Genomic DNA, 15971 nt, shown 5'->3' on the forward strand with positions numbered 1-15971 from the left:
ATTATCCAACCCGCTATACCCTAACTACAGGGTCACGGGGGTCTGCTGGAGCCAATCCCAGCCAACACAGGGCGCGAGGCAGGAAACAAACCCTGGCCAGGGCACCCACACACACACCCCCACACACCAAGCACACACTAGGGACAATTTAGAATCGCCAATGCAGCTAACCTGCATGTCTTTGGACTGTGGGAGGAAACCGGAACACCCAGAGGAAAAATATTTTTTATTACAGTTCATTAATCACACTAATTTTAATTCATGTACTTTCTCACCCCCCATGTAATTATGTCCAGATATGTCCCTGCCTTTTAGCTATCAATACAAAACCAGGATAATCTATAAATCTGAACAGACAAGAAATAGAACAATAGGCAAAAGCCAAAACAGCTTTTTTAAAAAATGAAAACGTTTGCCACTTCTCTCATTTGATCTGTACCCATCCATCCATCCATCCTCTTCCGCTTATCCGAGATTGGGTCGCGGGGGCAGCAGCTTGAGCAGAGATGCCCAGACTTCCCTCTCCCCAGCCACTTCTTCTAGCTCTTCCGGGAGAATCCCAAGGCATTCCCAGGCCAGCCGAGAGACATAGTCCCTCCAGCGTGTCCTGGGTCTTCCCCGGGGCCTCCTCCCGGTTAGACGTGCCTGGAACACCTCACCAGGGAGGCGTCCAGGAGGCATCCTTTATCAGATGTCCTAGGCACCTCATCTGACTCCTCTCGATGCGGAGGAGCAGCGGCTCTACTCTGAGTCCCTCCCAGATGACTGAGCTTCTCACCCTATCTTTAAGGGAAAGCCCAGACACCCTACGGAGGAAACTCATTTCAGCTGCTTGTATTTGCGATCTTGTTCTTTCGGTCACTACCCATAGCTCATGACCATAGGTGAGGATAGGAACATAGATCGACCGGTAAATTGAGAGCTTTGCCTTATGGCTCAGCTCCTTTTTCACCACGACAGACCAATGCAGAGCCCGCATCACTGCGGATGCTGCACCGATCCACCTGTCAATCTCACACTCCATTCTTCCTTCACTTGTGAACAAGATCCCGAGATACTTGAACTCCTCCACTTGGGGCAGGATCTCGCTCCCAACCCTGAGAGGGCATTCCACCCTTTTTCGGCTGAGGACCATGGTCTCGGATTTGGAGGTGCTGTTTCCCATCCCAGCCGCTTCACACTCAGCTGCGAACCGATCCAGAGAGAGCTGAAGATCACGGACTGAAGAAGCAAACATGACAACATCATCTGCAAAAAGCAGTGACCCAATCCTGAGTCCACCAAACCGGACCCCCTCAACGCCCTGGCTGCGCCTAGAAATTCTGTCCATAAAAGTTATGAACAGAATCGGTGACAAAGGGCAGCCCTGGCGGAGTCCAACTCTCACTGGAAATGGGTTCGACTTACTGCCAGCAATGCTGACCAAGCTCTGACATCGATTGTACAGGGACCGAACAGTCATTACCAGGGGATCCAGTACCCCATACTCTTGGAGTCCCCCCCAACAGGATTCCCTGAGGGACATGGTCGAACGCCTTTTCCAAGTCCACAAAACACATGTAGACTGGTTGGGCAAACTCCCATGCACCCTCCAGGACCCTGCTAAGGGTGTAGAGCTGGTCCACTGTTCCACAACCAGAACAAAAACCACACTGTTCCTCCTGAATCCGAGGTTCGACTATCCGGCGTATCTCATCCACCCCCGGGGCCCTGCTACCAAGGAGTCTTTTGACCACCTTGGTGACCTTAGTCCCAGAGATGGGGGAGCCCACCTCCGAGTCCCCAGGCTCTGCTTCCTCATTGGAAGGCATGTTAGTTGGATTGAGGAGGTCTTCGAAGTACTCCCCACACCGACCCACAACGTCCCGAGTCGAGGTCAGCAGTGCACCATCCCCACCATATACAGTGTTGACACTGCACTGCTTCCCCCTCCTGAGACGCTGGATGGTGGACCAGAATCTCCTTGAAGCCGTCCGAAAGTCGTTCTCCATGGCCTCCCCAAACTCCTCCCACGCCCAAGTTTTTGCCTCAGCAACCACCAAAGCTGCATTCCGCTTGGCCTGCCGGTACCTATCAGCTGCCTCCAGAGTCCCACAGGACAAAAAGGTCCTGTAGGACTCCTTCTTCAGCTTGATGGCATCCCTCATCGCCAGTGTCCACCAACGGGTTTGGGGATTACCGCCACGACAGGCACTGACCACCTTACGGCCACAGCTCCGGTCAGCCGCCTCAACAATAGAGGCACGGAACATGGCCCATTCGGACTCAATGTCCCCCACCTCCCTCGGGATGTGGTCGAAGTTCTGCCGGAGGTGGGAGTTGAAGCTACTTCTGATAGGGGACTCTTACAGATGTTCCCACCAGACCCTCACAACACGTTTGGGCCTACCAGGCCTGACCGGCATCCTCCCCCACCATCGAAGCCTACTCACCACCAGGTGGTGATCAGTTGACAGCTCCGCCCCTCTCTTCACCCGAGTGTCCAAGACATGTGGCCGCAGGTCCAACGACATGACCACAAAGTCGATCATCGAGGCCTAGGGTGTCCTGGTGCCAAGTGCACATATGAACACCCCTATGCTTGAACATGGTGTTCGTTATGGACAATCCGTGACGAGCACAGAAGTCCAATAACAAAACACAAATCAGGGGGGCCATTCCTTCCAATCACGCCCTTCCAGGTCTCACTGTCATTGCCCACATGAGCATTGAAGTCTCCCAGCAGAACAAGGGAGTCCCCAGAAGGTATGCCCTCTAGCACCCCCTCCAGGGACTCCAAAAAGGGTGGGTACTCCAAACTGCTGTTCGGCGCATACACACAAACAACACTTAGGACCCGTCCCCCTACCCGAAGGCGGAGGGAGGCTACCCTCTCGTCCACCGGGGTAAACCCCAATGAACAGGCTCCAAGTCGGGGGGCAATAAGTATGCCCACACCTGCTTGGCGCCTCTCACTGGGTGCAACTCCAGAGTGGTACAGAGTCTAGCCCCTCTCAAGGAGATTGGTTCCAGAGTACAAGCTGTGCGTTGAGGTGATCCAGACTGTATCTAGCCGGAACCTCTCAACCTCACGCACTAGCTCAGGCTCCTTCCCCTTCAGAGAGGTGACATTCCACGTCCCAAGAGTCACTTTCTGTAGCCGAGGATCAGTCCCCGCCTTCGGCTACCACCCAACTCACACTGCACCCGACCTCCTTGGCCCCTCCCATAGGTGGTGAGCCCATGGGAAGGGTGACCCACGTTACCTCTTTGGGCTGTGCCCGGCCGAGCCCCATGGGTGAAGGCCTGGCCACCAGGCGCTCGCCATCGAGCCCCACCTCCAGGCCTGGCTCCAGAGGAGGGCCCCGGTGACCCACATCGGGGCAAGGGAAAACGTCGTCCAAAGTTTTGATTCATCATTGGAGGTTTGTTGAACCACTCTTTGTCTCATCCCTCACCTAGGACCAGTTTGCCTTGGGTGGCCCTACCAGGGGTATAAAGCCCAGGACAACAGAGCTCCTAGGATCATTGGGACACGCAAACCCCTCCACCATAATGCAGGGGCTACAGAGATGCTATAAAATTTCTGCTGCCAATCATCAGGCAGGGCCTGGCTTCCGTCACTTTTATTATCATTGGACTCAATAATATTAGCGTCTCACTTCTGGGTGGTTGTATCCTCCCACTTGAGACTGCCATAAAATTGGCCTTCTCCTCAGACCTGGCCAAGCTAACATTAGCTTCTTCACTGCTAATGCTAAATCCTGATTTTTTTTGAGACTTTATCTTTTCAAAGAAAAAAAATTGAATGATTTCTGGCACATTCAGGCCTGCATTTCTAGCACACCAATAAGCTAACGCCTGACCTGGGAACTTAAAGATTATTTTATTTAGTTGTTAATTTTTTGTAATCCTGCTTGTGAAAACAGAAGCAGCCATCAAGGTGCTTAGGATGCGTGTGAGGCAAGAGTCTGGTATTTTATAATTTTTGGTGCAGCTGCCTAATAAGTCATCACATAAATGGAAACTTAATTGTGTCACACAGGTGTGCATAGGGGGTTTCTTCAAGGCTCTGAGAGGGTAAAGCACTACTACCTGGGGGATAAGAGGGGGCACTGTCGCTTACAACCTTCTCTTTCCATCCGCAGCTCTGAAGGACGGCAGCCACACAGCGCCTGCCCACATCCCACAAACCTCCACAGCCATGCTCCTTCCAGATCCAGAGATATACTGCATACTGTATGTGTATAATCCTGTCCTGACTAAAGTTAACCTCTTTAGTTTGACCCTTGAAAGAGCACAGGAGAATGAGAGAAGGGGGACTGTTCTTAACCTAAATATTTTTGCTTATTGTTAACAGCAGAGGCAGATATTTTTCATTGTAATTTTCTTCCTTTTTAGTTTGAGCCATTAAAATGGGGTTACCAAGGTGGTTCACCAAATCTTGAATCTGTGTCTGACAAGTCTGTCTACAACAGTTATTTTATTTTTTTACAAGGTTTTTTTTTTTTTAATTGTTTTTGTGATCCCATTTGTGAAAACACAAAACAGATTAGCAGATTCATTCATCGGTATACTTGTGACTCAAGAGAAGTGAGAGTTTAGTGCTTAGGTTTTTTGGTGTGACTGCCATCCCAGGTCCTCATGCCCCTAGGCATTCCCTCTGTTGTCCATATGGTTATACCTGGTGGAATTAATAGTGAGGTAATGGCTTAACCAGCAAACTTGTGGTATAAATCCTGATCCCACAGCTACTGCGCCTTGCTGTATGTAAGTGGGCAGGCAGTAATTGCGTCAGAGGCATTATAAATTTTAAACATGACCACAGAAGAGACAAACGGTATAACTTTAACATCTACGAGTAAGACAGTAATCTAAATAAACAATTATTCTTTTCAAACCAATAAAAGCAAATTCTGCCTCCAAAACTAGCTTTAAAAATCCATAAAAGTACATGCATTGCTCAATTAATAAATCAACAAAAGAGAACATTTAAGATGCATCCCCCTACTCTGGCCAGATGGCCCTGTTTGATATTTCAAGATAAAAATGTCCATTCATAACCACTTGCTTGAAATGGCATTTTCATCTTCATTAAAAGGCACATAAGTCGCTTATGCATTTCCATTAAATATTAACAAACAAGGTTTAGCTTCAAACGTTTTATCACTGCATGTTTGAAATATTTAATTACAGCGGCTGCTGCACTGAGGCCCTATCACATTTCTGCAGATTAGCACCCCTTCCCAGACCCCTTCATCAATTTTCTTTTGAAGTCGAAGAGATAGTGTCTCACATTCACTTTGTAAATTCCAGACTCAAATGACTTGACTGCTTTGTATGTCGTGCCCTGACAGTCATTTTAGGTGCTGCTTTATTGCCCACTTGCTTCCCTGAATCTTTGACTGCTGTATAAATGCTCTTTTTACTTCAGCAGAGCTTGTAATTTTTTCCACCTTTTTTCATTTTCTGAATCCAGTTATTTCCTTATAGCATTAAGATGAGTCAGAGACAGGAGCAAAAACACATTCATCACCATCAGACACACACACAATAAGCCTACATTAATTTAGAGACACTGTCAAACTAACATTCATGTCTTTGGGATATTGTGAGAAGCTGGTGTAACTGGAAAAGAACATGCAAACATAGGTAAATGACCAAGCCAAGGCACTTCCATATTTAGTGTTTTAAACATTCCAGAATTTTCCAGACTTTTCTCCAGTCAGTATCACAGATTCCTCCTCTAAAGTGTACCTCAGGAATCAGTCCTAAGCTCCTTATTATTCTCACTTTACACACTCCCATTAGGTCATATCATTTCTAGAAAGAAGATAAAGTACCATCACTATGAGGATGACACACAGCTATACCTTTCAATCGTGCCAGGTATGCCTGATGCTCACAACTCCCTGATTATATGTCTTACTTGTACTGCAGAATTTATGAGCAGTAATTTCCTTAAAGTAAGGAAGGAAAAACAAGTTAGAGTAGAAAAAAATGGAGGTTCTTACAGAAAAACCTGATCATCTAGCTTTATGAATCAAGACTGGTGTAAAAAATGTAGCCATCAGTATGGATGCAGAGCTAAATTATAAATCATTCATTAACCATATTACTTAGACTGCAATTTTTTATTCATGAAACTATGCCTTTCAATCCTACACCAAGAATTGAAGAACATTCTGATCTTCTCAATCCTACCTGTACTGGCAAGTGACACAGATGGAACTTCATACATGACCACCTTGTCAGTTCTGCCCCTTAACTTGGCACCTAAGTCTAAATTTGGATCATAGAACTAGCGGCCTGTTGTTATGATTATGAAGTTTTAGAATGTTTTCAACAAAAATTTTCATGCTTTGAAATTAAATTTTGGTTTAGGTTTTGATAAATTTCTTTAGTTACTTTTTAAATGATCTGAGTTTTGACCCCCTTTTATTTTTTGTGTACTTTACTTATTTCTTTCCATGATCTATACTGCTATTTTCCTTTTGGCTTGCAATTTTACATCTTGACAAAACACTTGCCTTTTTGTTCCATCATCAACCCTTACTCTGGCCAGGAATGTATCCACCTGTCCAGGTAGGTCTCTCACCCATGCACTAGGAAGGCACACCGTACATAACTTTGCTTCCCACAGGCATATCTAAACCTCACTCCCCCTAAAGACTGAGTTCTCAACCATCACTACTTCTCTTTCTGGGGACTGGTTTTGAGGTAACCCTTTGGGTTTCCTTATCCCTACCTATAACCTTAAAGTTATCAGGAAACTCTGCAAGTTTTCTGGAAAAATAGTTGGACACCTCCAGCTTTGAGGTTGTTGTCCCTGGATAGTTTGCATCTTCTATATTGCTCTTAAGCCCCATGCTGAACCTGGGATCTGTTTCTACCTCTTTGGTCTGTAGGCTCTTGCCAAAGCACTTCTGTTGCAGTTACAGCCTGGCATAGCGAACGTCTCATGAAGGACACCTGGGTATGGTCTATCAGTTCTTTACTACAACACAAGCTAGCCACTTCCTCCTAAAGTGCAGTGATCCTGATTCCAAAGTTTTGTAAATGCAGGTCTGTAAATGGAGCCAGCAGTGTAGCGTTATACCACTTTTTAGTAAATACTTTATTAGCAATATAATGTTATAAGTTGCAAGAATTTTGATTTGTTAAGCTCATACTGTATAAATGAAAAATTGACACAAAACATATAAATAGAAAATGAATAATCATCATTTTCCAATAGCCCACAAATAATTTAACACACTCACACCTCAGAATATTTATCACATTTTTTAGAGGTGAATATGTTAATGAGGTGAATATGTCTATGAATTTTTGTAGTCTTGGGCTCTATGCCTGGGGTCAATACATTCTTCACGTGCTTGTGTGAATTTTCTTGTAAACCCTAAAGTGTTACTCTGTGCTTTACCCAAGTTACAATGGAATAACATCTTCACGAAGCATGTCTTCTAGCCAATATTTCTAGTATAGACTCCAAGTTTCTAAGAACCTTTGCTGTATACAGTTACAGTATATCAGGAAATGGTAACATGTAAGATGTAAATATACAGTATTGCTCAGTCAGTTTTACGCAGTTTACATTTCATGTTAGAAGTGGTTTTCGAAATCATAACTTTAGGTTTGCTAGGTCAATTTCATAACCATTAGATGCTTGAAAAATACCTAACTTCACATTTAAATTTATTTCTGTTAGTGTTGTTTATAAGATTTCACGTTATTACAAAATTGTCAACATTTAATAATTCTGTAATGGACAGAAAATAGATAAATGTATGAATGGGTACATTAATGGAAATGAATTAACTATATAAAAAAACTTTTAAAACTTGAAAATTATTCATTGAAATAAAAGCAAGATCTCCAATGAGAACGTTATTGAACTTACTCAGGGAACAGGGATGCCCATCCAGGTATAAATCCTGGGTCTCTTGTAAACCAAAGCAGTGCCATAAGGATAAATATGACAAGTGTAACAATTTCCTGATAACTGCAACCCAAAAACAGAGAAATATAATAAAATGTAGACTTCTCATTTTATGCCAGATATCTTTGATTTATTATATTGCCTACCTCATTGGGCCCAGTGCCTTATATTCTTCTTTGATGACTCGAGCAGATGCTTGCTCCCGCACTGTTTTCTCTTTGGAACAGTTGCACATTCCAGTAAAACTATTAATTGAAAGAAAATCCTAGTAATACATTCATTAACTATAGACATTGGGTGTTTCATTGGCATTCGTTTAGCAGTTTTGAATGTCTGATTCATGATGGTGCAGTGATTATATTGTTCCTGCCTGTGTGTGTGTTATTCCAATGTTTGAAAATTTCTGTGTAAATGTTTCTATGATGGGGGACAGCTTTTTCCCACACAGTGCACAAACATGCAATTCGGCTCAAGTGAGCGTATTAAATTGGTCCTACGTATGGTGATTATTTCTACTTGGTGATGATCTGGCATCTTGATTAGACCGGATTTCAATGCTATGACTATTGACCATAAAAGCTATGGTCTGAAAATTAATAAATGGATTTAAAAATGTAGTAAATAAAAAGCAAATATTGTATACACAATATATTTCTTACTTTTGTGGAAAATTTAGCACTTCACTCTAGTTCCATTAAGGTATTAAAACACAGATATAAAAAGGAAAAATCTCCATAAAGAAATCAAACCCATGCTTTTTACTCTTCAGAGAAAATTCACACAGATACTTACTTGAATCCAAGGAAAAGCCAGTGCAGCCAAACCCATGACAGAATTAGAATGATTATGCTTATTGGGAAACACAAAAGGAACCAGGATCCAAAGTTTATACAGTGGCAATCTGGGTAGCGGCTGGTAAAAGACAAACAGCATGGAAAAATAATATTTAAAAATGTACTTTTCATACATAGAAAAGATATAATTCAGTTTTCTTTGGAACATGTGTCACAAACTCTTTAATGTCTATTCTTATTTATCTGGCACTAAAACTGCTCATTTCAGACTATGTGAGCCAATGTCAATTAAATGCCTGATGTCATCACTATAGAAGAAGGCAGTGAGCATTAGCAGGCATGTGAAGTTTACCTAAAAAGAAAGGGAAGACTTTACAGTATTTTCATTAGAGGTGTACATTAGCTGACCATAATGACAGTACTATATGCAGTGCCACTGCATATATAACACTAAGCTCTATGCTGAGAACCATATGGCTAATTTGCATGCATAATTAGCCATGTGCTGGAGCTACCATCCAAAACTAGCTTTAAAAGAGCCCTCCCCTCCCCTGAAATTAAACACATGTGACCCAGTGAGATAATAACAATAATGAAAGATTTTGTTCTGTTTACAAGGCATTTCTATCTTCTTTATGGAAGGATATCAGAAACAGAAAAGATGTGCAGCTGCACCTAGTGCTGTGACTTCAAATGATCGAGTGAGCAAGTCACCCATTGCTTCATCACATGGCTAATGTTTGTCTACAGACTGGAACTCTGTCAGCTCAATCACATACTATATATATATATATATATATATATATATATATATATATATATATATATATATATCTTCTTTAATAAAATCCCTGTGTGCGTCCATGTGTGTGTGTCTTCTGGTGAAGTGCGCATGCGCGGAGCACGGTGCGATGCTTCAAAGGCCGCCTGATGTGGCACACAAGACAGAGAGGGCGGGACCTATAAAATATCGCGCAGCCGATTTCGGTAAATGAGGTAAGACCTAAAAATAATGCACGAAAAATCCAATCGGGTACTGAGATGCGGAGACCAGCTTCCCCAAAGAAGTGGGATTAGTGTTTGTTGTTGTGCAAGTGTTCACTTTGAGGATGTCAGATTTGCGATTAACAAACTTGGCCCGGTAAAGTGTAAAGTGTTTTCCTAAATATATGAATTTTCATGATATTACAATAGGATGACTTTTAAAAGTAGATTTATTTTCGCGCACATAAAATCCATTGCTGGGGAGACACCATACATACAATAATCAGCTGCACGCCAGCACAGATTAAAATACTTGCTGGAGAGACGTATTACTGTGAGAGAAAATTAAAGGCACACAATACAGTGACGCATATTACAGCCACATACAAGCCAGTATTACTGTAACAGAAAATAGACGGTCCTTTGCCATTTAATATAGACTGTTCCTACTAATGTTTATGCACTACTATTCTAGCGCCCGTTATTGTAACAGGCTTAATGTCTAGTATATATATATATAAATATATATATATATATATATATATATATATATATATATATATTGTGATAGACAACCAGCATCTCAACTGGGCCGGGATGCCCTTAGAATGGAAGGATGGGGGGAGGCAGCTACTTTTGGACACTGCCTCCCCCAAAATGCTAGATGGCAGCTCCCCTGGAGTGTAATGGTGCCCTGGATTCCCACAGGGCATCCTGGGACTTGAAGTTTGGTTTCTCTGCCCTTTTGGGTACCGTGGGTACTGCCAGGAGGAGCTGTGAGAGGACTGGAGGAGCCATGTCTCATCCATAACCCAGACATACACCCATGTCACAAGGACGGAATCCCCAATGTACTTCCGGGCTGAAGAAAAGGACTGCTTGCGAGCCAGAGTCGAGAGGAGTAGGACAGAGCTTTCTGGGAGGTGTGGAGGAGAGAATAGTGTATAATTTTGATTAACATAGTTGTATTGCCTCTCTATTTTGGCAGGGGTGCTTCTCTGCACTATAACAGGAAGAAAAAGATTAAAATATCTTCTTAACATAAGCTCTTAACCTGCGTCCAGTGTATCTGTCTGTTGGGGTTAAAGGGGTGACAGTGACCCCTAACATCTTACTATATATATATATATATATATATAATATATATTTATTGTGACGGACAGCCGGGATACCCCTTTGATACTGGGACTGGGGGAGCAGTCATGGGATGCACACTACTTCCACCGGAATGTGTGGTGGCAGCCATCCTGGGTTACATCGGGGCCTCAGGCATGGGAGTTTTGGGCTCAGACCTGTTGGGCTCCATGGCCACCACCCAGAGGAGCTGCACATCTTAATGAGCCCGTGTGGGCTGGAATGCAGCCATACCCGGACGTGCAGCCTAATTAGGCCAATTACCACCTAGAGCACTTCCAGGAGGGCTATAAAACGAGCCTGTGACCACTAATCAGGGCGCCGGAGTCGGGAGGAGGAAGACAAAGCTGCCTGGGAGGAGTGGAGGAAGAAGAAGAGTGTGTTTTTGGGTGTTTTTGGGACTGTGTAGGGCCTGTGGGACATGGGGAAGACATGCCCCATGGCTGAAGACAAGAATAAAATCTTTGTGTTTATTTTTACCTGTGCCTCAGATGTCAGTCTGTGTCGGGTCAATGCCTATATAGCACCTTTGCCACAATATATATATATATATATATATATATAATATATATATATATATATATTTTTTACTGATTGCTAGTTTGTGGCCCTTTGTTTTATTTTGTTTGTGGTTATCGTTCTTTTGTTCTTTGAGGCACGGCGGTACAGTGATTAGCAATGCTACTTCACCTCAAATCACATTTTTGCCCACAATAATATGTCCAACAGAGTTGGCAATTGCTTCCCTAGTCCTCAGAGACACTCCTCTGCGCCATTATAAGCCACTCAAAATTAGTTCACTTCCTGCTTTCCATTTGGCATCAATGCATTTTGTAAAGTTTGGCAAACTTCCCGAACATTTCCGTGATTTCACTGAACCTACTGTAAGATGAACTCCACAGGGACTACTAGTCACTACTGGACATTTTTTGATTTGGTAATTGATTTGGAAGACTTCCCTTTGCTTAAATAAAGACTACTCTTTAGCTCCTCTTTCTGAAAGCCTCTCATTTCCCATTCCCTTACTTCCATCTAAAAGCAAAGTCCTCGTAGACTTGCAGTTACTGTCTTGGCTGTTAAGTTGCCATCACAAAATATGTAAAAGTTCAACTGAAATTTGCTGTTGTTAATGAGAAAAGCTTGAGAAATGACTGTCTTCTAGGTCCAACAATTGAAAAATTAAATGAAGAATTCAACAACAGTATTTTTTATAAACACTGCTGTAAGGTGTGTTTTCTAGGTAAACACAAACACATGTGCCATACTGAATTTCTCTTTTCCTTTTCAGGATTTTAACAACTTCTCCGCATCTCTTATTTCAAGGTTTTTGTATAATTTATTATCTGTATAGTATGCTTATGTTTTTTCACAACTGACAATGTTTGGACTTCCTGATATTTAATTTTCAAAGTCTGTAGTGCTATGGTAATGGTAAGCTGCTTCAACATGGCACTTTCACTACTTGTGATATGATTTAGTTAGGTGTTACAGTCCATAATGACAAATATTTGACTGCTGGTGATAAGTCCTTATAAATGGTGGTGGAACAAAACTTTTTAGAGCATGAAACCTTAGAAAGGCAGGGAGTTTAATCATCCCAAACCCATACTTTTGGTCTTTTCTGCCTTATGTATATACTATGTAAAGTCTGCATCTCCAAACATAAAGTATTTTTTGTCAGCCACAATATCCTTGAACAAAATACCTTTTGATAATCCTCCATAGGCTGTGTATAATTTTGAGTTGTACTCACACTTACCATCTTCATCATGGGTGTGTTACATTTGTAACTATTTACAGTAATACCTCACCCAATGTCAGTAATTGGTTCCAAAAGGCACGACTTAAGTTGAAAAATGGCTTAACATAGAAACCCACTATAAATGATTTAGACTCCCTATAAACACCTAATAAGTATTTCCCTTAAATGTATAAACTTTATTAATGCTAAATTAAAGAATAAACAAAACCAAAGATATATATATTTTTTTACATGATTTCACTCGCTGGGGATGACGTGGAATTTAGAGGAGGAGGACGTTATATATTGAAGATGCTGAAGTTGTTGGAGTTGTTGACAGTTGATTCTTATCAGTAGCAGACGATTGAGGATTAGTATTGATGCGCTACAAAGACTGGTCCAGAATGACCTGAAGGCTCTTGCTCATCTTTTCGTCTAGGATGAGCTTATATGGAGCAAACATGTTGTGACAATTCCCCCATAATCTTTGTGAAACACTGAGCACTGACATCCATCTCTTCAAACAATGCAAGACCTTTCCTGATGTGCAGAAAGGCATGCTGCATTTTACTGATGGTGAAGCGACATGGCTATACCTCTGGATTTTTCTACCTCTTGGTGTGGCTGTTCGTGAAGCTCCATCAATTCATAGTTTGTCAAGGACTGCTTCTCTGTCTCAAATAATGAAATTAAATCTTCCTCCTCCAACTCTATTTGCAGCTGAGTTTTCAACATCACCAAGTCCGTATTAACCTCATCAAAGTCCTTGAATTTTTTAACAAATTGAGGGCACAGCTTCTTCCAAACACTGTTCATACCTGTTCTCAGATCTTATGTTCATTATGCTGTTGTCCCAAAGTCACAGAGTGTGACACTGTCATCCAGTTGTGTTGCAGTTACAACCTGATGCAGTGTACGTCTCATGTAGTGGCACATGAATATGGCAATGATCCCCTCGTCCATTGGTTGCAGAAGAGAGGTGGTTGTTGGGAGGGAGGTAAATGACGGTGACATTGAGATGAAAGTTGATGATGTTTGTAGGGTAGCCAGGAGAGTTGTCTAAAATAAGAAGAATGTTAAATGGAATGCCCTTCTCCTTACAATACTTCTCCAATGCTGGTACAAAGTGGTTGAAGAAGCAATCCTCAAAAATTTCACAAGACACCCATGCCTTCTGATTTGACATTCATATTACTGGAAGAGATACCTTGGGATGTTCTTCAGTGCATGAAGATTCTGGGCTTAATCCATTAACAGCAGCTTTACCTTAAAGTTGCCTGCACAGTTTCCTCCAAACATAAGGGTAAAATGGTCTTTTGAAACCTTGAAGCCTGGCATAGCCTTCTCCTCCTTGGATATAAATGAATGGTCTGGCATCTTCTTCCAGTAAAGACCAATCTCATCTACATTGAATATCTGTTCTGGATCAAATCTGCTTTTTCTAATAAGCTTTGCCAATGTTTCAGAGAATTCGGACACTGCTGTTTGTCAGCTGATGCACTTTTGACTTGGATCCTGATGTTGTGAAGACTCTGTCACTGCTTAAATCTCATTAACAATCCTGCACTTGCTTTGAACTCTGTGCCGCTCTCATTGGGAAACCTTTTTCTTGAGGTCTGCAAATCTCTCCTCTCCTCTTCTTGATGACAGTGTCCTGCATCCCTGGAGCTTCATCCCTAATGTGGACTAAAATCCTTGTCATGCACAATTGTCAATACCATCATCTGACTCAAACCAAAAATATGAGCAATGGCAGCAACCTTTTTCACCCCTTTCATGAAGTTTTATCATGCTAACCTTGTCTTCTAATAATATAGCATGATACTTAAGGCTAAGAACATTCTTCGTAGCCATGTCACAAATGCAACACAAACGAGATACTGCGAATAGCACAAACACTTTGAAGTGAATTGGTGTGTGTGAAGAACAACGTCGACCAACAATGCCGCCACACAGCGGCACTCAGAGTTATCAGCACCAAATACCAGGTAAATAAGACAATATTTTCTAATTTATAACTTTTCATTTGATTTTATACATTACAATATACAGTATTATTTTACATATTTTAACGTCGGCTGATCAACCTAAGGTTATGTAAACCAACCTAAGACAATTTGTATTTTTCCAAATATTTTTAACAAAAAACTGACATCAAGTCGAATTTCACATAACACAAATCGATGTATGACGAAGTATTACTGTAATTACATTTTTTTAATTATAAGAGTGGAAGCATACAAATATGAATTTCATAAAGCCAACTGAACTGAAGTAAAACAATTTGCTAATACAAGCCTACTATGACTTTGTCATACATTCACATCTGTGGATCACCTTCTGGGTTCATCAGAGGTATGTAGTACCAACCCAAGATGAGAGGGGGTGTTGTCTCTAACATCATAATCTCCTTCTTTCTTCTCAGCCCAGAGAACACACCCAGTGAGGAAAACTGGCTCTGCCCCTTCCAGGCTGAGTCACATAAAGTCCAGACATTAATGGAAGGAGACAACTCACTTTGGTACGAGCCAGACTGGACTGGAAGATGGAGCTCCTCCAAGCCAGACATGCTCAATCAAGCAGCAGTCACGAGTTAAAAGAAGGCTATAACGCGTGTTTCATCATTTGACACTACTGTGCTGTATTTTGTTTCCATTCTGTTTCTTTGAATTAAAAGAAAACATTTTTCGACCCGATCTTTATTCCTAGCTGACTACAACTTATATTAGAGTAAATAATTTAAGTCAATGTTAACAAACAAATGATCTTATAAATCAAAACTTGTACTAAATATATGAGCGCTTCATAACCAACTGAAAAGTTGGGTAGCACCGTTTTAAAAGAAAACAACAAATATTTTTTGTCCCTAAGCTTCCAGTTCACATTATTGAAAGCTTCCAAGTCAGCAATTAATAATGAAACTCATAATTTAAAGACGTTTTGGTCTTGGAATATCATTGCTATGCCATTGTCAGCCTTCATACCATTACCCTGATAGCTGAAAACATAGCCAATAGTTTGTGATGCTGACTTATTACTCTTAATTAACAAGAAAGTAGCACTACTGCAAAGGGAAGAACAAATGTCAGGAAATGCAAAAACAAATGCTCCCATCACTTAGATCAATCACAGACAAATGATCGAGATAGACTTGTTCTGGATTAAAGCACATTGTTCACAATGTGTGAGGATATAATGGTTGGAAACATTTTCATGAGTGCACTAATAAAACCCAAAGTGTGATCAAAGCAATTATCATGTAGAGAAGCATACAGCCCTATTAACACTAAGAAGAAGCCAGAGCTTTGACGAATGCCCACTAAATGTTTTTTCTGTTCAATTCTACTTGATTAAAGCATTCTAGCAAACTTATTTGAAAAGAGGATGAGACTATTATATA

The 15971-nt window shown here is 41.7% G+C and overlaps 1 protein-coding gene across 1 annotated transcript in view; it reads right to left on the bottom strand.

Moving 5' to 3' along the window:
* The window catches only part of slc13a1 (solute carrier family 13 member 1), a 61870-nt gene that overhangs the window by 19639 nt on the left and 26260 nt on the right, over positions 1-15971 (bottom strand). Inside the window, exons 8-10 of the mRNA XM_028812563.2 lie at positions 8711-8830; positions 8065-8163; positions 7880-7981 (exon numbers count right to left, since the gene is read on the bottom strand). Coding sequence (XP_028668396.2) covers positions 7880-7981; positions 8065-8163; positions 8711-8830 — 321 coding nt within the window. The remainder of the gene's footprint in view (positions 1-7879; positions 7982-8064; positions 8164-8710; positions 8831-15971) is intronic.

Source organism: Erpetoichthys calabaricus, chromosome 1 (assembly GCF_900747795.2).
Source record: "Erpetoichthys calabaricus chromosome 1, fErpCal1.3, whole genome shotgun sequence".
NCBI lineage: Eukaryota > Metazoa > Chordata > Cladistia > Polypteriformes > Polypteridae > Erpetoichthys > Erpetoichthys calabaricus.